The sequence below is a fragment of the Notamacropus eugenii genome, chromosome 2 (assembly GCF_028372415.1).
Source record: "Notamacropus eugenii isolate mMacEug1 chromosome 2, mMacEug1.pri_v2, whole genome shotgun sequence".
Taxonomy (NCBI): Eukaryota; Metazoa; Chordata; class Mammalia; order Diprotodontia; family Macropodidae; genus Notamacropus; species Notamacropus eugenii.
The window spans coordinates 224,732,812-224,758,751 of NC_092873.1; the positions used below are offsets into that span (position 1 = coordinate 224,732,812).

Below are 25,940 nucleotides of genomic sequence, written 5' to 3' on the forward strand. Positions count from 1 at the left end.
GCATCAAAAGATTAGGTGACTTGTTCAAGGTCTCACAGCTAATAAATATCTGAGGTAGGACTCAAATTTGAGTCTTCTTTACTCCAAGACTAGCATTGTTACCATTATGCTTCTAATATCCATGACCATTAGCTCAGTGGTTTTTTTTAAGTTTAGTATCATACCATCAAAGAGACTGGAACTAGTTATTTTATTGGCGGGCTCCCACTGAAGGAAAGATTTCAAAATACTTGAAAAATCAAAACTTTCCTCCATCTGTAACAACAGTCAATACACTAATAGGAAGAAGAAGAGAAAAAGAGATCTGCAACACTCCTTGGGGAGATAGTAGAAGCAATACGCTGGTGGATAAATTGCCTTAGTATGACTCAGATTATGATTTGAACTTGAGTACCTAAAAATCATCATTGTCATCATCGTCATCATCCATCGACCACTTGCATTTATATAGTGCTTAACCATTTACAAAGCATTTTTCCAAATAGTAATCTTTTCCTTAATCCTTAATTGCTTGCATGTATCATAGGGTCATAGGACTTAGATCTAGAAGGGATCTTAGATCTAGTTCCACGCCATTAATAGAGGAAATCTCTTACAGATTATTTTTTATAGAGGTGATCCCTCTACTTTCCCATGGTTTAGTTAGGTTTTTTTTTTTTTAATTTTTGGTTTCCTCAAGAATAAACTAATTCCTTCTAGGTGGTACCGTGTAGGCACACATTTAGGAGCCTGGAGTCAAGAAGATATGAGTTAAAATCTGGCCTCAGACACATGGTCACTGTATGACCCTGGGCAAGTCACTTAACTCCTATTTGCCTCAATTCCTCATCTGTAAAAGAGGACACATTGGAGAAGGAAACAGCAAACCATTCCAGTATATTTGCCAAGAATATCCCATGGGCAAAGACCATGGGGGCACATAGAGTTAGATACAACTGAACAGCAGTATGGAGTTTCCTAATGAGAATAGCCTCAGCTCCTGTTTTTTAGACATCACTACACTTCCTAAATAGGAAAATAGCTATCCATATAGCAATATGTAGTTTCTGATGTGCATTTTGCCCATCTCCACAAGAAAAATTCAAATGCAATTTTTTCTTTAAATTTATGCATATATGTGAGGATTTAAAAGTAAAACAGCAGGAAACCCACTGTTTCCAGTTAGGGAAGGCAAGTTATTTAGGCATTCTCTGCTGAGAATCTGTTGCTACCCCACCTCCCCTCCCTCCCACCTTCCTTAATATAGTACTGTTGTTATTCATCAGCCCATCTAGTGGAGAAAGTGAATGTTTCCTTGCTTCTGGTTTGTTCATTGACCCCTATTCTCTTGTTCATTTTTTTGTGTGTGTGTGCTTTGTGGGTGGGAAGGGGACATATATTTTGCTTCACTAACCCTTTGTGTTTTTGCTCTTAGTTGTGTTTAGCATGTCATAAAGTTGGATGTCCACGAATGCATGAAATGGTCCAATTATCCGTTACTCAACTCCTTACTGCCCTGTGCCATCGTCCTTGCGCTCCCGTGCAGGTGGCTTTGCCCAAGGTATTGAGCTCTGTCCCTGGTTCATGGGCAAGACTGAGGAGTTGATGTATCAGTTCTATGCTTATGAAAGTGGAAGGATTGGGTTGGGGGGCACAGTTTGGGAACAGCTAAAAGAGGAAATCAATGTGCCTTTTGCCAGAAACTCAGCCTGCAAAGTATTGGTAATGTCTCTAACTTTATCTGCTTCTTTTTAGCGGTTCTTAGAGGTGAAGAAAACTCAGACCTATAGAAACTTACTGATCTTAGAAACTCATTAACCTTAATGATAATTATGATGACCATAATTCCAATCCTTGCATTGGGATGTTTGCAAAGCCTTATTTTAAAAAAAAATACATTTTCTTCCTTTGAAATTGGTACTATCTGAAAAACTCAAAATTATTAACCAAGTTTGATAAATTTTGGAAGTGAATATTTTCCACTTCAACTTCACTAATAAGTTGTATAGGAGAACTTAGAATCTTTGCTTGGGAAAGGGCCAGGAAAGCTCAGGTTCATTTTAACACTTTTTAAACACTTTGAACATTTTAACAGTTCAATTCCACATTTATTAGGTGTCTGTTGTGTGCCAAGTACCAACCAAAATGCTAAGGATTAATGACAAAAAGGAAATAGACCCTGCCTCCAAGAAACTCCTATTCTACTGAATGGAATAAAATGTGATTTCTACTGGCTCTGTAAGTTAGGTGTTGTTATTTAATGCACTACATATGCGTTTACAGGCACTATGTGGTACAGTGGATGCAATACCCAGTCTAGAGTCAGGAAGACTTATTTTCCTGAGTTCAAATCTGAAAGAAAGAAAAAAGAAAGGAAGGAGGGAAGGAAGGAAGGAAAGAAGGAGGGAGGGAGGGAGAAAGGAAAGAAAGAAAGAAGGAGAAAAGAAGGAGAAAACTAGAAATCAAAAAGTGAACAGTTTTTAATTCAAATACTAGTCAAGTGCTACTGTTTCGTGGCTTGTTTGAAACTTTTTCTGTCAAGTAGTCAAGCATTTGTTCTCCTTCTCAGTCCAGTTAATGATCTTGAGATAGAAACCTACTACTTTTAAAAATGGAAACATTATATTATCTTGGTTAACACAATTGGCAGGAGTATCCTCAGAATAAGTATCACAGGTGCCTTGCATTATTCCTTTCTTGCCAGAGTTTGAGATATGCACTATGACAGTAAGATTGATTGTTAAGTACAATTGAAACAATGCAAGGTCATATGGGGAGGAAAGGGTGTTTATGTATATATGTACATATATGTATGTATATATGTATACACACTACATATATATGCAGCTATGTTGTAGATCAGAGGTATCAGACACATGTGCACATGCAGGCCATATGTAGTCCACAATAGTCCTAGTGTGGCCCAATCTAGATGAAAATAATGGGAAATATTTAACTAAATATTTAGATTAAATTTAATCTAATGTTTAATTTAACATTGGGAAATATTTAACAAGACAAATTAAAATAAAATAAATCCTAGATAATGTTAATATGTGTTTTTCAAAGTCAATATGAAGCCACTATGGATTCTTAACTAGGGTCTAGTCACCTCCATTTCTCTGGAAACCTGATGTGTCTCCTATAGCTCAATGATTTCCTTATACATTAATGAAAAAAAAAAATGGATGCAGCAGGCAGGTGTATTTTCCCACAGAAAGAACAAAATTTGAAAATATATAAATCACATCATCATAATTACAAAGAACACACATTTTTCACACCAAAAGCATTCTGTAAACTCAAGGGACAGTTTTTTAAAAAGCTTTCTATTTGACCCAGAGCATAGGGAAGGGGAGTTGCTTTCAGACTAGTTTCTAGTGTTGTGAGTTTTATTCTAAATGAAATGACTTGGCAATCTGCAGAATTCCTGAGTTAAGGCACAGATAACACATTGGATGGCAGGTTAGGTCTGGAACCTGGAAGAACTGAGGTCAAATTTAGCCTCAGCCACTTACTAGAATCACTTTGTGATTCTGGGCACATTCTTTAACCACTGTTGTCTTCAGTCTCCTCAACTGTAAAATGGGGATAACCAGGGCAGTTAGGTGGTGCAGTAGATAGAGCACCAGTGCAGGAGTCAGGAGGACCTGAGTTCAAATCTCACCTCAAACACTTGACACTAACTAGCTGTGTGACCTTGGGCAAGTCACTTAACCCCAATTGCCTCATCCTGGGTCATCTCCAGTCATCCTGATGAATATCTAGTCACTGGATTCAGATGGCTCTGGAGGAGAAGTGAGGCTAGTGACCTGCACAGCCCTCCCTCACTCAAAACAAAGTCAAGGGCAAGTCATGTCATTATTTCTCTGATGGTATGGACTTCTTCAGCAATGAAGGACGAACACAAAATGGGGACAATAGTCACACCGAATCACATAGGGTTGTGATGAGGATCAAATATGATATTGGTAAAGCACTTAGCACAATACTTGGCACATAGTAGGCACTGTATAAATGCTAGTTGTTCTAATAATAAACATTCTTGTAAATCCCTGTCTGCCCAATTTACTCATCTACAAAGTAGGGCTAATAAAAGCGCCTACCTTCCAGGTTGGTGAGAGGATAGATTGAGATGTTTGTAAAGCACTTTATAAACCTTAAAGCATTATATAAACCCTAGTTATCACAGTTATTTCTAATTATACCAATTTTCCTCATTAATGTTTTTCCTGTAACTTTGTGCCACATGGAGCCAGTTTTGAAAATCAGTCAATTTGGAAATTCTACTTCCTTTAAAAAAAATGAAAAGGAGTTTTCTTAGGGCTGTTAACAACATTGGAAATCCTAATTCAGGCTGACTTTCTGTACCCAAGGAAGCTTGACATCCTCTTGTGTGGTTCCTTCTAAATGTTATTAATGAATATCTCTATCTACATAGTGTGTGTGTTGCTATCTTATTTCCCTGCCAGGTGTGCATTGAGACATACGTATCTAGCTGTCACCAACGCAGTATAAATACTGCTGTGCGGGCAACTCTCAGTCAAATGCTGAGTGATTTGACTTTACAGTTACGGCAAAGGCAGGAGAACACGGTGAGCCTTGAAGAAGCTGCACACTGATCAGGTTTTGGGTGATGCCCTTCATGTGTGACTGTATGCTGTCTACCATCCTTCATGGCTCCCTTTAACACTCCCAAGACTTCAACTTTGTGACAAGAACCATCATTTAAGAGCTTATATAGTGAAATAAGATGGGAGCTCAAAAATTTTGTTGCTGTTTATTATTTGCAAAATTTGATCAGTTTTTTAAAGATATTTGCATAAGATATTTTGCTTTCTATTATTTTCTCATCTGAACAGTCTTTTTAAAACATGTTTAATTTTTATTTCGGTAGTTTTAAAAATTTGTCTGTTATTTTAAAAAGTTGGTTCTCATTTTGCGTTCTTTTTCTTATACAGTCTTTTCTGTGATAGGTCACTCCTGGTATACTAAATGCTGCTAAAAACAAATTCTCTAAAAAAAAATAAGCTTTGATAAAGGTTTTAAATAAGGTTTTAATAAATAAAAATAAGTCACCAGAAGCTTTGCATATACATCTAAATTTCTGAGCTGGAGGCATGTGTCAGTATTTCTCCTTCATTAGGAAATGAAGGAGAAATGCTTTCTCTGCTGATACAGTGAAAGAAATAGCCAAGTATGATTATTATACTATGTTATTCCAGCCTATTACTGGCCTTTGGTCTAAGCTTGAAAATCTTCTCTAAAACAAGCATTTCTGGGAGAAGTCCAAATGCATTTGTCTTCACATATTTTACCTTCTGGGAATAGATATGAGTGATGGGCACTCTTCCAAAATTGTGTCTTACATCTGAATATTATCAATGCACAATCTAAGTTATTTCTTAAGAGAGCTGTGTTTAAGCTAGAGGAATCTGAAATAACTTTTAATATGAAAAGGGAATTAGAGTTATAGTTTGACACAAAATTTTTGTAATGGCCATGAGGGTTTCAGGGTTTTCCCCCCCATATTTCCAGAAGTTGATAAATTAAACCCAGAGGGACCATAGGCTTTAAATAATCCCAGTCCTCACATTTTACAGATGAGGAAACTGGTTCAGGGAAGCTGTGTAACTCAACTAGAGCCAAAAAGTAGAATTCTAATCTGATTCGCATCACAGTACTATTTCTACTGGTTTGGGCCTTTCTGACCTGACTTACTTCAACATTATGACTTGAAAGACTGCTTCATATGACTAGCATTGAAAACCTAGAATCTGATATACCAGTGTCTAATTCTTTTCACTCTCTATAATAACCAGAGCCTAATTCTCTTAACACCACAGTATCATAAATCAAATTTGAGATACTGGCAATCCCAACTTACCCTTTCCAAATTGTCTTTCTTTCTGTGGTTATTTTAGTGGACCTAAGGAGAGAAAGGTTAGTAAAAAGATAAGATCAACAAGAATGCATTTCTCTAACTGTGGGGACCATATAAATCTTTGTGCCTTGGGACGTATTGATAGACTCCTACGTGCTGATCCAGGAGGTGCAGAGTTAGGGAATATCTTTGCAGCTCAATAGAGAAAATTTAAACTATTCTCATGCCATATAAATGGTTATAAGTGTTTTTTATACAGACATTTTAATAACTTAAGAGGGGATGCAATTATTAGCATCAATGTTTTCTCATGGAATTCCTATTCAGGGTGCTGCAGACAATGCTGTGGTAGGTAGGGGGCTGGTTAAAGGAGAAAATATATTTACAAAGGGAATGTTGTCTTTAGATGAGACAGATTCCTTAAATTTATGTGCATGATTACATCTTTGAGAGTTCCCTGAGAAGGCAATTTAACTGAAAAGCCTAAGTTACACAGCTAGAATGTTTTGGAAAGAAGACGTAAACCTGGTCTTATTGATTTTTATGTGAGCTCTCTTTTCAACAGGGTAGCTAGGTGGCTCAGTGGATAGAGTGCTGGGCCTGGAATCAGGAAGATTCATCTTTCTGTGTTCAAATCTGATCTCAGACACTGACTGGCAGTATGACCCTAGGCAAGTCACTTAACCATCTTTGCCTCAGTTTCCTCATCTGTAAAATGAACTGGAGAAGGAAATGGCAAACCACTTCAGTATCTTTGCCAGGAAAACCTCTATTGGAGTCACAAAGAGTTAGACACAACTTAAAATGAGTTAACCTCTTTTATTTTCATCTCAAATCAATCCATATAGATCAATAAGTAAGAGAATAGCTGCCATTATACTGGCTTGGATTTTATCACAGAAGTTATTGGTTTTTGTCCTTCAGATTAAAAAGAAAAATTGTGAAGTACTGTTATAATACTCAGAAAAGCAAGTCCCTTTCTTTCTAAAACTTTTGTACTAGAAATGACAAGACTAAAGACAATCCCAGTCCTCAAGAAATGTCCCCCTCTTGGTATACTCCACAATGGCTCCAGTTAGCCAGTGAAAGATCTTAAATGATGTCTTGGGTGCTACTTTCATTCTTTATTTTTTAGAGCCATGACTTCTCTAACTGTATGCTCTAATTGTAATATTCTCCTTCCTTTACTAGATTATTGAAAACCCAGATATCCCTCCGGATTTGAGAAAACAAGGTATTTAATTTGCTTTTTGTGATTGTTCTTGGGGACTTATATAGCACATTTTATTTTATTTGGGGCAGTTAGGTAAGCCAATGGATAGAGAATTGGACCTGGAATCAGGGCACACCTAAGTTCAAATCCTGATTCCAACAGTAACTTTCTAACTGGGTAAGTCACTTAATTTCTCTGCCTCAGTTTCCTCATCTACAGAATAAGGATAATAATAGTACCTAATTCCCAGAGCTGTTATGAAAGTAAGTGCTTTGCAAATTTTAAAGCACTATATTAATGTTATTATTGTTATTATAATAATTTTGTTTTATCAGCTGAGCCTTTGCTATGGTCCCTTATCTTACTTAGTGCTACTGTTATTTAAATTATATGCAGATATATATTATCTATTTACTTTCTTCTCTTTGTGCCATTTCTAATTTACTTTCTTCATTATGTTATCATGCTTATTAATTGCTAAATTAAGACATGTCAAAATCATTTATGACCTTGACTGGTCCAGTTCTATTAGACTAAAGATTTTAAAGCATCCAGTTGTAAAAGTTTAAAATAAATGAATGCAGAGCTTTAATAATTCAAACAAATATTTAAATATCTATTTCTCTTCTATGTTATTACAGTTAATTAAGGAAGGGTGAATGGTTAGGAAGCCAACAGAAGAAAAGGGCAAGAAATAAGATCTGGGGATGGGTGGAAGGAGGGTCAAAGGAGAAATAGATTGGCTTAGAGATCTCAGGAAACAATACAAAGGAATATAAGGTCCTTTTAATCAAGCAAGCAGACTGAAAAGCATGATATAATATGAACCACTTGGAGAATGAGGGAAACCTTGATCGCTTAAATTAAGCTAATTTAATTTGGGTCATTGGTAGGAACTGGGATACTATCACTGAGTTCTGAGTTATTAGGTGAATTACTCTGCTATTCACATCCTTAAGGTATGCCTTAAGACTAAGTTACAGAACTATTGTTTATCTTTGGGAGTAAAGGAAGTTTCCTTACAGAGAGTTCCCTATACCAGTGAAATCACAGATCTAGACGCATCCTCCCAAAAAGTGCTTCCTATTCCTCTCTGAAATATTCATCACTATGAGCTCCCGCTGGTAGTTCTTTATCTCCAGTTTATTCTTTAACTTTGGGAGACAGCTCTGAATGGAATAACTAGAGAAGCTCACTATGGGAGTCATTATTTCCTGGGACTTGATGTGGCAGTAACTAGAGCAGCAATACTATGGGGACTAAGTCTAATCAAGCCAAATGCTAGAGCTTTCAAAGAAAAGCATATATTCTTTGCTTTATAACTTAATCCCCAGTTTTCCTTTTTTTTCTTTGTATGTCTCTTTCTCTGTTCCCAGCTCTCTGCATGCTTTCCACCATTCTTGGCCACTGGCACTGTAATCATTGTCAATAACTCAAGAATCTGACAATTCACACTATTGCATTTTTTAGGGTAGTTTCATTTGGGTTTTGTAGCCTTTATTTTTTTAAAAAAATAATATTAACTCCATTATACAATACTAATTTTTCATTTTGTGGGGTTTCCAAGTTATTTTCCTCTCTTCCTTTTTGCCCATGTCACTGCCCCAGATCATCTTTCCTTTGGAATAGTGTGACTTAGAAACCAATAAGAAAGTGAGATTCCCAGCAGTTTTATTTAATTTTGTCTTTAGAGACAAGATGTAGTATGATATCTTGTACATTGTAGGCACTCAAAAACATTTTAACAAAACCATTTACTATTAGTAGTCAAAAGCTAACTATGTTTCATATAGGTCTAAAGTAATGATTACATTTTAAAAAATAATAAGTGTGTTGTAAAAACAGTTGTCTCCATAAGCTGGATATTCCAATTTGTTTTAGTGCTTCAGCAACTAAACTGTATAGAAAAAAGTATCTTCTCCCGAAGTCAATATATTAAAGATAAAAGTGGCTCTTTGGCAGAATCCTCATATGAACTTGGTGGAAGAGCATCAGATTTCTTGTCTTTGGTGCCCCAGTGCTCGAGATGTGTCTGCTGTCTTGGAAATGTGTCTCTTGCCCCTATCTCTGCTCCCCTTGGTTGCAGTAAGTCACTGATAATAGTACTTTCAGGTCAGTAACCTTAAAGACAACAAAAGCTAATGTATAAAATGCCTCTAGAGACATAAAAATTTATCAGTGGGCAACAATGGGAGAATCCATATATCCAGACAGATACATGTCTGACTGTCATTGTTCAGACTGTGACACGTATTTGTCAATATACATTGACAAATATATATTAGCATATACCTGGGCTAGGTGCCGCAAATGAACATCAAGCTTGACCCCCGAATTACATAAGAAGAGGAAAATATCAAGCTGGATTCTATTTGGGAAATTGTGCGATGCTTTTTAACAGTCCTAATCACCTTGGTTCAAAAATTCATCTCATTTTTAATTAATATCTTTTGTTTTTATATTACCTTTACTTCTGAATACATTCTTTTCTTTTTCCCAACTTAGTACACCATCCCTTGCAACAAATATTTAAGAAGAATGAAGGGAGGAATCATTTCTGAAAAACTAACAGTATATCAGTTAAATCCAGTAGCTCCATACCCATAGTCCTCCAATGCTGCAAAAAAGGGAGAGAGGTTCAATTTCTTATCTTTTTTTCATGATCAAGCTTGATCATTATAATCATAACATATTCAGATTCACGTGATTGATGTTGTTAGCCTTTCCATTTACATTGTTGTAGGAATTTTTTATGTCACTTTCCTTGCTCTGTTTGCTTCATTCTGTATCAGTTCATGTAAGTCTTGCTCTATTTTTTGGAATTCTTTATCTTCACAAATTCTTAGTACATTGTAATATTCCATTACATTAATTATTACAGTTCTTTTAACCTTTCTCTAATTGATAAGAGCCTAAATGACTCTTCTTTTTAACACAAAATTCCTCCCAGTCCTTCTATGTTTTGTGGATCTTGAAATGCCACAATCCCAGAAGAATTACAGAAACAGATGACCCAGACACACTATATGTACAAGTAGGTTGTAGCATTATTTCCCATGGTATATTGCACACAGGAAGTAATCTAAGGGATTATTGATGCCATGTTTGATCAATCAAGGAAGAAGTTCAGTAATACGGTGAGAGGAAGGGATAAGGATAACAACTGAACAGGCTTCAAGCCCTGCTGGGGAGTAAGTCCTCTGATGCATCAAGCAGACTTTATATAGATGAACAGAAGAAAGAATTATACAGGATAAGAGAGCATGGGTAGGTGGCTATCTCTTTTGATGGAAGGAATACCGACATCTATAAGATCACAGAACTACTGAAGTGTTGATGAGCAGGTGATTGTGTACATCTAGAGTAAATACAAAGTCAACCTATAGGTTTAAGTCTGGATGGCTCCACTTCGCACTTAATTTATTTCTAAACTTCCCCTTTTTCTCCATGATACAAAAGATACTGCATCATTTCCCATAGACAAGTCCTGTAGTGGATAGAGTAATGGAGTTGGAGTCAGAAATATGTGAATTCAAATCCTGTTCCAGACACTTACTAGCTGTGTAATCCTATGTAATTCATTTAACCTTTCCCAGCCTGTTTCTTCATCTGTAAAATGGAGATGATAGTACCTACCTCACAGGGTTGTTACAATGATCAAATTAGATAATATACACTACATTTTGCAGACTTTAGAGTACTTTATAAATGCTAATTATTATTATTATTAATTATAGTGTTATCCCTGGTCTAAAATGAGCTTTTCCTGAGTTCCCTTGTTCATCCAAGGAAGTATCAACTTTTATCTGGTCCTTCAGGCACAGGTTAAGCTGCACCCTGAGCTAAGTTCCTCCAGTCCTCCAAAACACATTTTACCCTCAAGAGCACTTTAAGGTTTACAGAATGCATTACATATGTTATTTCATTTAAGCCTCATAACAATCCTGTGAAATATGTACTTGCTATCCCCATTTCACAGATGAGGAAATTGAGGCACAGACCAATAAGAGATTTTTCTTCTCAAAATTATACTCCTCTGGAGTATACATTTACCCATTAATCCACCCATCCATCCATCCGTTCAGTAAGAAGAGCACCTAATATGTGTAAGTCACTGTGCTAAATCTGAGAAATTGTTCATTTCTTTCTACTCACATACAACAAATGAGGCACCTCTTTCTGGGTGTGACCATCCATCTCTCCTTATAGCAATGTGCTTTACAGGTGCCCTGTTGACTCAAGGGGCATACTTTAAATGGCAAGAGATAGCAAGTTCTCCCTAGTACTTGAAATGTCTTCCATTCTGTGGTCTCACTATTTTTGCCCACTGACAGGTTTTTAAACTACTACCTGGAATTCAGGGAAGTGAAGTTAGTTAAAAACCTACTCAGTTCAGTCTCTACTGCTTATGCTGGTCCATCTCAATATTTTTTAGAACTCTACTTCAATTATATGTGTGTAATATTATTTTAGGCATCTAGGAGACTCAATGGATAGAGTGGTGGACCTGGAGTCAGGAAGACCTGAGTTTAAATCAAGCCTCAGACACTTACTAGTGTGTGATCCTGGGCAAGTCACTTAACCTCTGTTTACCTTAATCCACTGGAGAGGGAAATGGTAAACCATTCCAATATCTTTACCAAGAAAACCCCACAGACAGTACTAGTGTGCTATGATCCACAGAGTCATGAAGAAATGACTGAAAAACAACAACAATGTTTATTTAGAACAGAAAACAATTCATGACATATTAAAAGAGGAAATAAATCCTCTGAGCTTATTCTTTTTTAATATCAATTTTTAATTTATGGAATAAAACAAGCATTTCCATAACATAGTATAATGAAAAAAAAGATGATTGTACATAAAACTGAAAATCTATTATGTACAACTTGTTATTCCTTTTAAATATATAATAAAGTTATCATGTATGTTTCTTTTATTTCTCCTTTTTTTCTTACCTTCTTCCCCCTGCCCTTGAGATGGCTACCATTAGACACAAATACACATACACACGCACACACACACACACACACAAAAAAATCTTTCTGTACATTCTTCTATTTATCAGTTCCTTCTCTGGACGTAGTAGCGTCTTCCTTCATAGGTCCTTTGTATTTAATTTGGACATTTAATAATAGTCAAAATTCCTTATTGACTCAAAGTTGTTCTTGAAACAACATTGCTGTTACTGTATATGACATTTTCTTGGCTCTGCTCATTTGGCTCATTACTTTGTGCCATTCTGTCCTTGTTCTTCTCTGAGCTTATTCTTGTTCCATCAGGAAATCATTGTCTCTCAAGTTTTTACCTTTCCCTGTGGAATTTCTTCTTGCTCTTACTGTTTTCCCTCTGGTGGGCTGTAGGCATGTCTAGTCATGGGAGCTCCAGAAAGCAGAAAGTGTTAAACGTTATGGAGATCCTGCAGAGACTATGGGACCTATTATGCCACTTTTCGTCTTTAATCTTTTCTGTTTTGAAGGTTCAACGGTAGAAACCCTCTGTGACGATGTCGTCTCTGTCCTCTCCGTCCTGTGTGAGAAGCTACAAGCCGCGATAAAGTAGGTGCTAAAATGCCAGTTCCTTTGAGCATCAATCATCTGTTTCTATCATGTCTGTCTAGAACTGAACTTTAAGACTGTCTTCCTTAATTGTAGTTTACAAGAAAATTATATATATATATATGAAAATTGCCAGCATTTATAAAGTATTTTTTGCTTTACATAGAAAATCCCATTTCATCCTCATACCCATGTTTTATGAATGTGAAGATAGGTGCTATTTTTGTCACTCATTTTACAAATTATTCAACTGAGGCTGAGAGAGGTTAAGCAACTAGTTTAGGGTAACATAGTTGTGTAAGAGTCTGGAGCAAGGTTCATACTCAGATCTTCCTGATACCAACCTTTGTATATCTATATACTTATATAATACATATGAATAATATACAATATAGTATATTATTCTATTTTATTGTCTAAAATACTGTAATATATATGAATAATATATATTTGGAGTTTCTTCCAGAGTGAGACGCCAGAGTGGCAGACACCAATTATCATTTTCCAGCTTGCAAAAAATTCTACCATAACCTTCTCTTGAAAAAAAGTACTTTTAAGACTGGGGTTTTTTAACATTATTTTCTTTGCACAAGAATTTCCCACCCCAACAAAAACCTCTCTTCTAACAAAGAAGCATCATTAACAAAAACGCATAGACATAGTGACTCTGTCTGACAACAAAAACTTCATTCTGTCTGTAGGCCACCGTTTCTCTGCTGAGGGAAGGAAGACCCAATTATCTTCAGTATTCCGGAGTCAAGTGATTGGTCACTGCATCAATCTGTGTCCTGATATTTTCTTAGAACTTTTTCCCTTTTATATTTTTGTGATTATTACTTTATATTCTTTCAGTTCAGTTAATACATATTTTGTGTCAATAAAGCGTGTGATCATGAAATTAAAGTTTTATGTAGCTAGTTTCTTTCTTAAAGGACCTCATGATATAATGATTTTCTAGCTATAGGCATACATCTTCACTAGATGCACATACAAGTGCAATCTTTCTCAAAGATTTAACTGCTAACAAGTCTTTTTTTTCTTGGATTTTTTTCATGTGACAGGTTTGTCACTAAGAATTGTCTTTTTAGTTGGTATGGCTTCAAAACATTGAAATTTCAGAGGGAAGATTGAGAAACTTGTGCCAGATTTATAAATAGCAAATCTTTTAGTTATCCAACATTCTGCTAACCAGAAGTCCCTACAACTGGGAATTTTGTGCTTATAAAAATTCAATTTCACATTTATTGAGAATGTGCCACATGTCTAAAACCATGCTACGTTTGCCCTGTAGATTGATGAGTAACTGAACACAGTTTTTATTCTGAGTAAAAGGCTCTTCTAAATCATCAGAAATGACTCTAAGTATAGATGTAGTAAGAATGGCTCATGGTGACCAGCTACCACCAAAAGAACAGCTCAGCCCGAGCTTTCCCATAAAGTGAGAGTCTGCCCTCACTAATGAGCAAATTAATGAGGAAGAAGATCCGCTTTCTCTCCTTGCCTTGGGAACTGCAGAAACATGGTTCAGCAAGAAATTAAAATTGCTTCAAACTTCATTTTTGAATTCCAAACGTGAATGTTTCTCTGTTCTTTCTTTGGCAGTTGCTATTTCCCAATCTTGTCATGGTATGATTTAGGAGAACTGAGTTCTTTATATAATTTATCTTGAAATGTTTTTTAAGACTACAGTTTTATACCTTTAGTTACTCCTTGGTATATAAGCACCTATTCTGACTCTTGGTTCCCTAGAGAATATTCTCATCTTTTTTGTTGTTGTTCTTATGTAGGGGGCAGGAAATAATTCTTTTTGTGTTTAAATTATATGTATTTATCATATTACTCAGTTTTTAAAAGTTTCAAGATTGCTAAGATATCTAACCCAATGATTTGACAATGAGCTTTACTGGGGGAGAAATGGTAGGAAAATTGATTTTCTTTCTCAGCTTCCCTCTTGATGAGATGGGATTAAGGCTTTTCAAAGACCATTTTGCCTAAGACATAGGAGATTTTAATAAATGTTTAGTGAGTACAGTTCCGCTTATAATACTGTGCTTAGGTATAGCAGCACTGAGCCCACCTACTTATAAGCCTTAAGGGTACATTATTAATTAGATTTCTCTCTTAGTTAAGTCAAATTAATACTTCATTTAGTTCCAGGGAGAAATGAAGCATTTTAGGAAGATTTTATGGAGTCTTAGAAAGATTTCTTTTTCAAACACAGCTTGTCAGACAAATTTACCCTAAGCAGCCTTGTGAGTCTGAAAGCCAGAACTATGGTTTTATTGAAGTGTCTAATTATAAATTCTTAGCTCACCTCTGGTTTTCCAACTCTCTTTACTTAATTTGAAATGAGATCTAAGAAAGATTAATCAATCAATCAATATATATTTATTAAAGACCTACCATGAGCTTGGGCTAGGCTTTGTATTGAGCTTTGAGGATACAAAAACAACGATAAACTATTCCCTGTCCTGGAAGAGCTTATATGCTTTTAGAAAAGTCAATAAGTATACATCTAAGCAGAAACAAAATAAAGACAAGTTAATTTTGGAAGGAGAGCACTTGTACCTAGGAAAGACTGGAGGCTGCTTCATATATGAAGTGATGCTTAAGCATTCTAATAGGTGGAGATGCGGAGAGAGTGGTTTCTCTATCTTTCTTCAAAGCCTCAGTACGTGTATGATCTTAGAGATCTCCTGTTCCAATTCCCCTCATTTTACAGAGAAGGAAGATGTGACCAATTTAGTGAATAATTTGTTGTGGTGATTTTTTTTTTAACACTCAGCTTAAGTCTCATTTTCTCTGAGTTTTTTCCCTACTCTGCCCCCCAGCTACTAATGCCCTATCTCAGATTACTTTCCCTTTTTTATATATTTTGCATGTCTCTAGTTATTTAATTATCATGTCCTCCATTATAACGAAAACCCCTTGAGGATCAGGACTGTTTTTTGCCATTCTTTGTATCCCCAGCATCTAGCACAGTGCCTGACACATAGTAAATACTTACTAAATGCTTTTTGGTTGACTAACTGTTGGGAGTCAGCCTATACTGAGGCATGGAGAAGGGAAATGAGGCCAAGAGAGTTAGAAAGACTTTTAAAAAACAATTTGGAGGATTTAAACCATTCTCTAGAACTCTTCATTAACTTCAGCAGTGGCAGCTTCAATCTTAAAGAAATCTACAACCATCAAATTCTCAAACAAAAGATAAAAGTGACTCATGACCCTTCTAAGAAACAGCTTGCTCCCCAGGGCTTTTCCAATGAGATAGATAGTTGCTAGGATCCCCTTTTTATTCGTTCTGGACTGAGTCCTGAGAGCTGGTAAAAGGGAAAAATACTTGTGTGTGTGTGTGTGTGTGTGTGTGTGTGTGTGTGTGTGTGTGTGCGTGTGTGCGTGTTGTATGTGTCTTTGTGCACAGTGTAAAACTGCTCAACCAGTGTAGGTGGAAAATGTTGATTTTAAATAGCACCTTTAGTGACATGACACTTTCAGGGTACTGAGTTCCCCATTTTCTAGGTTGCTGCAGCCCCCTGAAAAGCTGCCACGATGAGTCTCCAAAGAGACTATAATACCCTGGTTACCTTGGTAATACTTCCTGCCTGCCAATGTTTCAAGGGATCTAAAAACTACACTTTCAATAGTGGCTTACTTTTGCTGATATGTATAGAAAGAAATCCCTATTGAAAGTCTAATAACATTTCAAGGGCCTCTAGATTCTGGAGCCATTGTGGAGTATGCTAAGATGGGGACATTCCTTGAGGAGTGGGGTTGTCTTTAATCTTGTCATTTCTAGTACAACAGGTTTAAAAAGAAAGGAGCTTGCTTTTCTGGGCATCGTAATAGCACTTTACAATTTTTCTAACAGTTTCAGGTTTCAAATAGTGTATATTAATCAGATTCCTTAATGATGACATCCCAATAGTGAGTTTCCAAAATACATAATAGCATGACCCAACCAAAGTATTCTGCCAGAAGTTGCTTTAAAGTTGGCTTGCTACTTAAATAACTCTGTTGATTATTTGATGATCCTATCTATTTTATTTATCTCCCAGAGTCCACAATTGTCTCATAATGAAATATATGTCCACTTCTTTTTATTCATTCACAACACAAGTTCTTGTTCTCATCACCTTTCTCCTAGACTATTGCAATAGCCTATAATTGATCTCCCTGCCTCAGTGCTCTCTCTCTCTCTCTCTCTCTCTCTTTCTCTCTCTCCCTCCCTCCCTCTCTCCCTCCCTTTTTCTCTCTTCCCCATCTTTTACGCAGCTATCAAAGTGATTTTTTCCCTAAAGCATAGGTCTCATCATGTCACTCTCCACATGCACACACACCCATCCCCAACTAAGTAAACTTTAGTGGTTCCCTATTACCTCCAGGATAAAAAAACAGAGAACTCTGTTCAGCATGGCATTTAAATCTCTTTACAGTCTGACCCCTTCCCTTTTCTTTCTAGTCTTTTCATATTTTACTCTTCTCCAAGAACTCTACAATCCAGACGCACTGACCTACTTGTTTCTTGTATACGTCATGGTCTACCCTGGTTGGCCCTTCCCCATCCCCAACCATGTCTAAAAAGCTCTGCCTCTTCAGGTCTACCTCACAGAATTGCTGGCTTCCTTCAAAAATCACCTTAAACATCACCTTATACATCATCTTTCCTGCCCAACCTTTTCCCTTCCCCCACCACCCAACTGCTAATTCCTTCTTCCTGAGGTTACCTTCCATCCACTCTGCATGTCCTGTATGGTCCTACTTGCTTTCATGTTGTCTCTCCTTCAGTACATGGGCTCCTTGAGGGCAGGGACTGCTTTTGTATATTCGGGATTTAGCACATGCTAAGAATATAATAAATGCTTTTTGATGAGTGAGTGAAATATGTGAATTTATTTACATTAGAGTACTTCATCCAACCTACCTTTCTAGCCTTAGCTCACACACAATCTCTGTATTCCAGCCACAACAAATTACTCACACGAATTTGGTCATCCTTTCCCCCACCTTCATGTCTTTGCTAGCATCAGTGCTATCTTTTTACAATGTACTTCTCATTGTGTCAACCTGTCCATCTCCATTCCACCTTCAAGACCTAGCTTAGTTGTCACCTCCTGCATAAAGTTTTTCCTGATCCCTCCAGATGAAAGTAAAATTTTCTTTCTCTGAAATCTCATAGCTTTTTGTTCTTGCCTGTCTTATGAATTTATATTTTGTTATGTATTATGATTACTGATGTCTTATCTCCTTTCTTAAATTCACATTTTCAGCTGTATCAAAGGAAGGATCATCTTATTTATCTTTTAATCTCTTCTAGCATGTGACAGTTTCTTAAATATGGCATAAATGTTCATGAAACCAATGAATGAGTTGTCCTCCTAAGACTATATACATAAATGTTCCTGTAGGCTAGTTCTTAAAAGTTTATATAGAATTTTCACTGCTAGTCTTTTTAATTACTTTTATTGATTACTAAGACCACCAAGGTATCCTTTTGCCAACTATTAGTAACTGGAGGTTAGTTGGAGCAAGGAAGGAACAGAGTTTAAAATAATCCTAAAAGGTCAATTGGAAATCTTCCTTGCCTTCATATACTGCAAGTTGAATTTATCCTAATCAATAAATAACAAATGGATAGCTCTGTTGGTACTCATGAAATTACAAAATAGCCATACGGTGCACTGGATGGATCTTCTTTTGGGTATCTATGGGCACTCGTGGACAAGAACATATCCAGACATGGACAACAATGTGTCCAAACATGGACAAGAATTGATAGCAAGGTGTTGTTGGGTTGTAGTCATCATTGCCATCGGGGGAGGTAGTCCCCATCATCTCCAGGAATGATAATAGATCTATTAAAGTAATCCCTTCCTTTCCTTTTCTATTTACATTATCTCCCAAAATATATGATCTGTTTGTGTCTTCAGTAGTAGAAATGTAGTCATCTGTAATTCTGCTTTGTGGATTTACATGGTTACATTACTAATGTTGGTTGTTTTCCTTTGGATCAGTTATTGAATGAACTACAAAATAAGCTCACATAAGGGGAGTTATGCTGTTAGAAATCTCTCACTCTTTCCAGGCAAATGGGAAATAGAAACCAAATGCAAGGCTGTAAACTTTTAGTGCAAGATATAGACTATCTTTGCCAACTTTTACTCTCAGAGGAATCAAGCTATTGAGAATTTATTTTCTCATTCTTTCTCTAGTGAAAATCAACAGCTTCAGCTTCTTTACCTGGAGTGCATTCTGTCCATGCTCAACAGTTGCTCTACAACCATGCATGACCACAAAGGTTTCACTGACCTCATTTGGTGAGCATTTGTTTTTGGAACTGTCCACAAATAAAAGAATACTGGGAGAAGAACAGAGAGGGAGGGGGGAAAGGAAAGAAACAATGGAGGGAGGGAGAGGGGGAAGGGAGGGAGGGAAAGAGAAGAGACAGAAAAAGCGAGAGGGACAAGGTAGAGAAAGAAAGAAAGGGAGAGAAAGGGAGAGTGAGGAGAGAATGAGAAAAAAAAGAGAGGAGAGAGAGGAAGGGAATAAAAGAGAAAGAGCAGAAATGAGAGAGAAAAAAGAGAAAGAGAGCTCTGGTTGGATAGATTTTTTTCCCCAGGTGTCTGTGATACAGTTATTTTTTTAAAATTATTCTCCAGGAAGCAAGGGTAGAGGCTCTTTTCTTGCCAAAATTGAAAGCTTCCTAGCCAATAACATCAGTTCCAAAGTTACTTGCTGGTGCTCTGCTCTTTCCTGACAGAGCTATCTTTATGTTTCCAAATATATCCAAGAAAGGCAGCATAGTGTCAGGGGTTTAATTGTAGTCTATTTAAAGCTGGAAGGGACCACACAGGTCATTTAGTCATGCCCCTCATTTTACAGATAAGGTAATCAAGACCTAGACTTGCTTCAGGTCACACAGAGAGATAAATGGCAGAGCTGAGATTTGAAGTTAGTGACTCCCAAGCTCTGCATTCCAAGTTCAGTATCCTTTCCAAAGCAGCACACTGGTCAAGTTATTTAAATCCCTTTGAGCCTTAGGCAACTCTCTAAGGCTCCTATGATAAATTATGGATGGGTTTCAATCTACTTAGGAAGAGGAAATTCCCATGCCCACAAAATCAAAGAACCATGACATTCTGACATAAGTATAATCTCTCTCTCTCTCTCTCTCTCTCTCTCTCTCTCTCTCTCTCTCTCTCTCTCTCTCTCCTCTCCCCTTTTCTTTCCTTCTCTCTTTTTGTTCTCCTCTCTCACTTTTTTCCCTCACTCCTTCCTTTTCTCTCTCTTTCCTTCCTTCCCTCTCTCTTTCTCTTTTTCTCATTTATTTGTGTGTACATATACCCACATATATACACATATATATAGTCAGGATAATACTTACATATCATACATCTATATATAAATGACAAACTAGATTTTTCTAAGCTATGAGTATGCTTTATAAAAATGTAGGATATTGCTGCACTTGGGCCATTGACTCATGTCTATAGTGCAGAGAAATTGGAGTTGTTGGATCCTGCCTTTCTATTTCATTCTTGATGAGAGTCATTTAGTCAAAATCGTAATCACAGAGTATTACAGTTGGCAGGGACCTCAGGGGGCTATCCTATTGCTACAGGAAACTGTTCATCTATAGAACAGAAGGGATAATGGTATTTGTCACTGAAGAATCTGAAATTCATTTCTTGAGTGAAAAGTACAAATTATATTATGATTAAAATGAAATGAATGTCTATAACTAAACCATTAAAATTTTCTGTGATGATTATTCTAGAAAGGATGATGCTTTATTACTTCTGTCAATATTTCATTTAGTAATATCCAGCTTGAGAGAGGAAAAGTTTCATTAATATCAAAGAATCCTGTCAGCTTAAGGCCCTGAGACCCTTGCTTATTTGACATCTGCCATTTGAATCCCAAGGTTATAGGGTCATAGATTTAGAGCTGGAAGTATTGTCAGAGGGCATCTGGCCCAACCCTTTCCTTTTAAACATGAGGAGGCCAAGAGAGGAGATGCTACTTGCCCAAGGTCAGACAGTAAACAAAAGAACTGGGATTTGAACTAATCTCCCGTGACTCTAAATCCAGAATGTTTTCCATTGCACCACATAATTCTGCCTCCAGAACTTTACCAGAAAAGTAGTCTCCAACTAAGTCTCTGTAAGGTTGACATTTCCCACGATCACAATGGTAGAAATGTTTAGAATAAGATTTGAACCCAGATCTCCTGACTTCAATTCCTGTGATCTACTCACTAGAACAGAATGAATAATTCTGACTTGGTGACTCAGATCATGACTAGCTAACTTAAAAAAAACAACAAAAAAACATCTACCACCATAGTACAGTCAATGGCATGATCACTTACAGAGTTGGTAATATTCCGAGCAGTAGTAATAGCCCACAATCACCCCCCTCCATGAATCTCATATAATATTAATAATTAGATTCCTAAGGACTAATAGCTTTCTTGGTTCTGCCAACAATATTTAATGTTTAGACTGGAAACATAACACCATCTAAAATTGCCATCTCCCATGTTTCTTTTTCCCCTCCATCCCTAGGAAGCACCTGTGTCCAGCTCTTGTAGTGATCCTGGGAAATCCAATTCATGATAAAACCATCACTTCTGCTCACAGCAACAGCATCAGCGTTGAGTCTGATTCCTCTTCCTCCGGGGTTTCTGATCATGGCCGAGGATCTGGGTGTTCTTCCACAGCACCAGCTCTCAGTGGGCCTGTGGCCCGCACAATTTACTACATTGCAGCTGAGCTCATCCGCTTGGTGGGGTCAGTGGAATCCATGAAGCCTGTGCTGCAGTCTCTTTATCATCGTGTGTTGCTCTATCCACCACCCCAGCACCGAGTGGAAGCCATCAAAATCATGAAAGAGGTAGGAAAGAACTCAAGTATGACTTTCCATATTTGCCTGATTTATTGGCCCACTGGGCCTTGTCTATTATAAATACTCAGTAAATGTTTGTTGATCAGTCTACTGACGGATTGAAGAAGGCTGTAAGCTTCATTTCCATCTACCACATAGCACTCAGCAACAGAATTGTCCATCCTGCACTCACTCAGAAGATATTATATAATGCCAGTCTTTGATGACTTAAAATTCCATGACCACCGGACCCATCATTAATAGTATACTTGATTGTTTCCCCCTTGATCCACAATTTATTCAGTTGCCTTAGTTGATATTCATATTTAATTCCAAATATTGGCTCTGAAGTCAGAAGACCCAGATTCAAATCCTACTTTTGACACTTACTTCTTAGACAAATCACTTAACCTCCCTGGCCCTCTGTTTCCTCATCTGTGAAATGAGTGTGTTGAACTAGATGACCTTTGAGGTTTTTTCCAACTCTATATTTATCACCCTATGATCATACAATCCATGGCCCATAATTATGTGGTTTTTTTTTAATCGTGTTTTTCAAAATAATTTATTACAAATTTGTGAGGCACCATTGTATAGTGCCCACTACCTCAGCATCAAGAAGGCCTGGGTTCAAGTCTTACTTCTCACACATACTGACTGTGTGACCCTGGGCAAGTCACTTAACTTCAGAAGGCCCCAGGCAATTCTCTAAGGCACTGCATTGCAGAACAATTGCTGATGTTTATTAGTGGAGGACATTTCTTTACTAAGCTCTGTACTGATAAAAAGGCAAGTTCTTTTTAAAAAAAAATTAGAAGATAAATTAAGCATTCTTTGCAACCATTTACATTTAAATAAATGAATATGCACAAGATATCATAGCTTTTCAGTTATTCCTTCAAAGTCTCCTTCCAGTATTCCTTGCCTCTTCATCATCTTTCACTTTTCCTCTTATGTGGTCATGGTGAGTATGTATTCTATTCTTCTGGGTCTGTTTTTTTCTTTCCCACATTATTATTTGAGTAATGCTTTCAAACTCTATTTCTACATTCCCCAAAATATAACCTTATCAACCTCTTTTATTTTGATCACAATAATTAATCTACCCTGTCACTTCTAATGGCTCTTCCCTGATGCCGGGATCATTTTGAGACAATAAAGGCTGCCCTTCATTTGACAACTTCTGTAGAGAGAAGGGACCTCACAGATAACTGTTTCTAAAAGGAAATGAGAGCTTCTCTCTCTCAAGTATCCAAAAGGCAACAACCTACACAATTTTCTATTTAGAAAGAAGAGCCAGCACAAAGATGAGCTAGAAGGCCCTCATCATTCTCTGGCGCCTTAATCTCCAGGCATTCTCCTCTCCAAATTAACATTCATACCCCCTACCAGTTCAAAATTAGTAAAACACATTCATTAGTCTTTGCCTTGCTCAAGAATTACACTGCTTCCTCTTTTCCTACCAGATCAAATCTATTTCTCTTATTGCATCCCAAGCCTCCCACTCTATCTGTCAATCACTGTTCTCCAGCATGAACCTTCTACTCTGATCTAATTGGTCTCTTCTCCATCTTTCTTCCCCCAACCTTTTCCCCATTGACGGTGCTCCTTCCTGCTTTTACCTTCAGTTCTATCCTTCCCACCACTACCTGTTTCTCTAACCCTTACCTCTTATTCAAGCTTAAGTTTTACCTCTAAAGACTATACCGCTAAAAGACTATAAAGTCTTTTTTGATTATTCTAACTGTCGATAATCTGCCTGTTTCAATTACTATTGTACTTAGAATCTTTTCCACACCATTTAGCACTTGGTTATAATTACAGAATCATAGTATTTCAAGATTGGAAGAGTCCTTGGAGGCCATTTAACCCAGCTTATCCCTGAATAAGACAACCTACAAAAACTTACAACATCCCTAATAAAGGGTAATCTAGCTTTTCTTTGAAGATTGTTTTCATATCATGAATGTTTTTGGCAGTCTGGTGAAACCTGTGTACATTTTCTCATGTTATTAAATGCATTAAAATGAAATACACAGGATTTCAGAGGAAATTAATTATATTGAAATACAATGATCAAAATATTTTTGAGAAAAAATTCACATTGAGAATGCTTGCTCTAGACCATTTTCATTTGATAACCATTACTTACAAATTATACTCCATACAGTTTTCTTTTAAATTTATTGTTTTTAACATTCACATCCATAAAATTTTGAGTTTCAAATTTTCTCCCTCTCCTTCCTCTCCCCCCACCCCAAAATGGCATACAATTTGATATAAACACTAGATGTACTAGACATATTAAACATAGATTAAACATAATATATCTAGATATAGTAAACATATTTTCACATTAGTCATCTTGTAAAGAAGAACTAAAACCAATGGGAGGAATGATGAGAAAGAAGAAACAAAAGAGAGAGCAAATGTGCTTCCATCTGCATTCAGACTCCAAAGTTCTTTCTCTGAATGTGGATAGCATTTTCCATTATGAGTCTGATGTAAGATCAATATACACATTCATATTAAACATATTTTCAAGTTGTAAAGAAGAATTAGAATCAATTGGAGGAACCATGAGAAAGAAGAAACAAAAAAAGAGAGCAAAGAGTACATAGAGTTTTAATGTAAGTATATTTTATTATGTTCATATTAAAATAATAATACATTTATGATGACATTCTATTCATGAGAGCATTCCATTCATTAATCATGTTGGCTAACTGTGAACCTGTTGCAAAGTAGCCTAAAAAGTTTCTCATGGCCAAATTGAACCCTGAGGGATGGTGATCTCACTACCTCCTGAGATGATAGGCTGTTGCACTTTTGCTGGGAAATTTTCTTTATGTTAAAACTAAGCATGCCTCCCTACAACTTCTCCACTCATTGTTTCTCATCCCACTCTTTGAGGTCAAGCAGAATCAAATTAATCCCTCTTCACATCACCGTAGCTGTCATGCTCTCACCAGTCTTCTCTTCTCCAGACTTAACCATCTCAATTTCTTCAACTGACCCTCAGTAGGATGCTACTGCCCCTACTCATTTGGTTGTCCTCATCCAGACGCTCTCCAGCTCATCAGTGTCCTGCCCAGAACCTCCACAACATTTCTCCCTTCTGTCCCCTTCTCTCCACTCTTGCAATTCCTGACTAGTTCAGGCTGTTGTTACCTCTGTCCTGACTATAGCAATGGCCTCTTAACTGGGTCCCTATCTTACCTTCCCCATGTCCAACTCCTTTTCTACACAGCTGCCAGATTGAGGTTCCTAAAGCCCAGGTCTGCCCATGTGACTCCCCTTCCCAAGAGGCATCAGTAACATCTCTATCGCCTTTAGGATAAAATACAAATTCCTGTTTGACATTTAAATACCTTTACAACCTGGCTCCAGCCTGTCTTTCCAAACGGATTTCATGTATTTTCTCTCATATACTGGGTCCCATACAAACTGGCCAATGTGCTGTTCCTCAGACAAAGATATTATCCCCCATTTCTGTATTTTTAACCCATTTTTACCCAGGCAATGTTCTCCATGCCTCACCTCTATCTCTTGGAGCCCCTGCTTCCCATTAAGCCTTTCCTGTTATGCCCCTCCAATTTTAATCCTCTCTCTCCACCACCACCAGCCTATCTCATCTTCCAATATTTTGTGTTTATTTAGGATATATTTTGTATTCACTTATCTGGATATGTGTAGTTTCCTCCAATAGAATGAAAGCTCCTTACGCATAGGGTCTGTTTTAATTTTATCTTTGTTTTCTTAGTTCCTAACAGTGCTTGGCACATATAAAATCCTTTTTGATTATTCCAACTCCCAGTAAGCTGCCTGGAACATAGGTGTTTTGTCAATTTCAGCTGAACTGAATTAAATTAAACATAATACTACATGTGTGATCTGACCAAAGCAAAGTACGATAGTATTATCACCCCTGTTTTGCTAAAAATCTGTGTAAATATATCATTTCCCCTGATGTACTAGTCTATTAAGCCTGCCAAAAACAGAAATGCTCTTAGTTTGGCATGCATTTTTCTTGATAAAGAAAAGTCCTCCTTTGAGAGGACTGCTTCCTTTTCTAGCTGTTCATTTACTAAGCTTTTACTTGTATTCTCTTATTCTCTAATTGTTCTAATATTTTCTAATTGCTTCAAAAGGCTTTGCTATGTTTTTTCTCACAATAGTTCCTTGAAAGAAGTATGGTGTCTTATACAGTACTGGGCACAGAATATGGATTCACTATACAACTGACTGACCAACTAAAGGAGTTGGTAATAGGGTGTCTGCACAGGGAATGAAAAGTCCAACTGTACTTAAGCCCCCTTTGTTTGCTCCCCAAAATATCAAGTATAGTTTCATATATTTTAGAAACATCTGGCCATTGAAAGCTGAGTAGTCTGCATGTGGAATATCTAGGTCTCTAATA

At 36.9% G+C, this 25,940-nt stretch overlaps 1 protein-coding gene across 9 annotated transcripts in view; it reads left to right on the top strand.

Annotated features, from left to right (window-relative positions):
* The window catches only part of ARFGEF3 (ARFGEF family member 3), a 220,633-nt gene that overhangs the window by 105,881 nt on the left and 88,812 nt on the right, over positions 1-25,940 (top strand). For 5 of the 9 annotated variants that reach the window (XM_072643438.1, XM_072643432.1, XM_072643433.1 and 2 more), the window contains 6 exons: positions 1,415-1,540; positions 4,452-4,574; positions 7,055-7,097; positions 12,559-12,637; positions 18,847-18,951; positions 21,202-21,529. In XM_072643438.1, coding sequence (XP_072499539.1) covers positions 1,415-1,540; positions 4,452-4,574; positions 7,055-7,097; positions 12,559-12,637; positions 18,847-18,951; positions 21,202-21,529 — 804 coding nt within the window. The remainder of the gene's footprint in view (positions 1-1,414; positions 1,541-4,451; positions 4,575-7,054; positions 7,098-12,558; positions 12,638-18,846; positions 18,952-21,201; positions 21,530-25,940) is intronic. The other 4 variants (XM_072643436.1, XM_072643437.1, XM_072643435.1 and 1 more) reach the window with 3 other exon arrangements.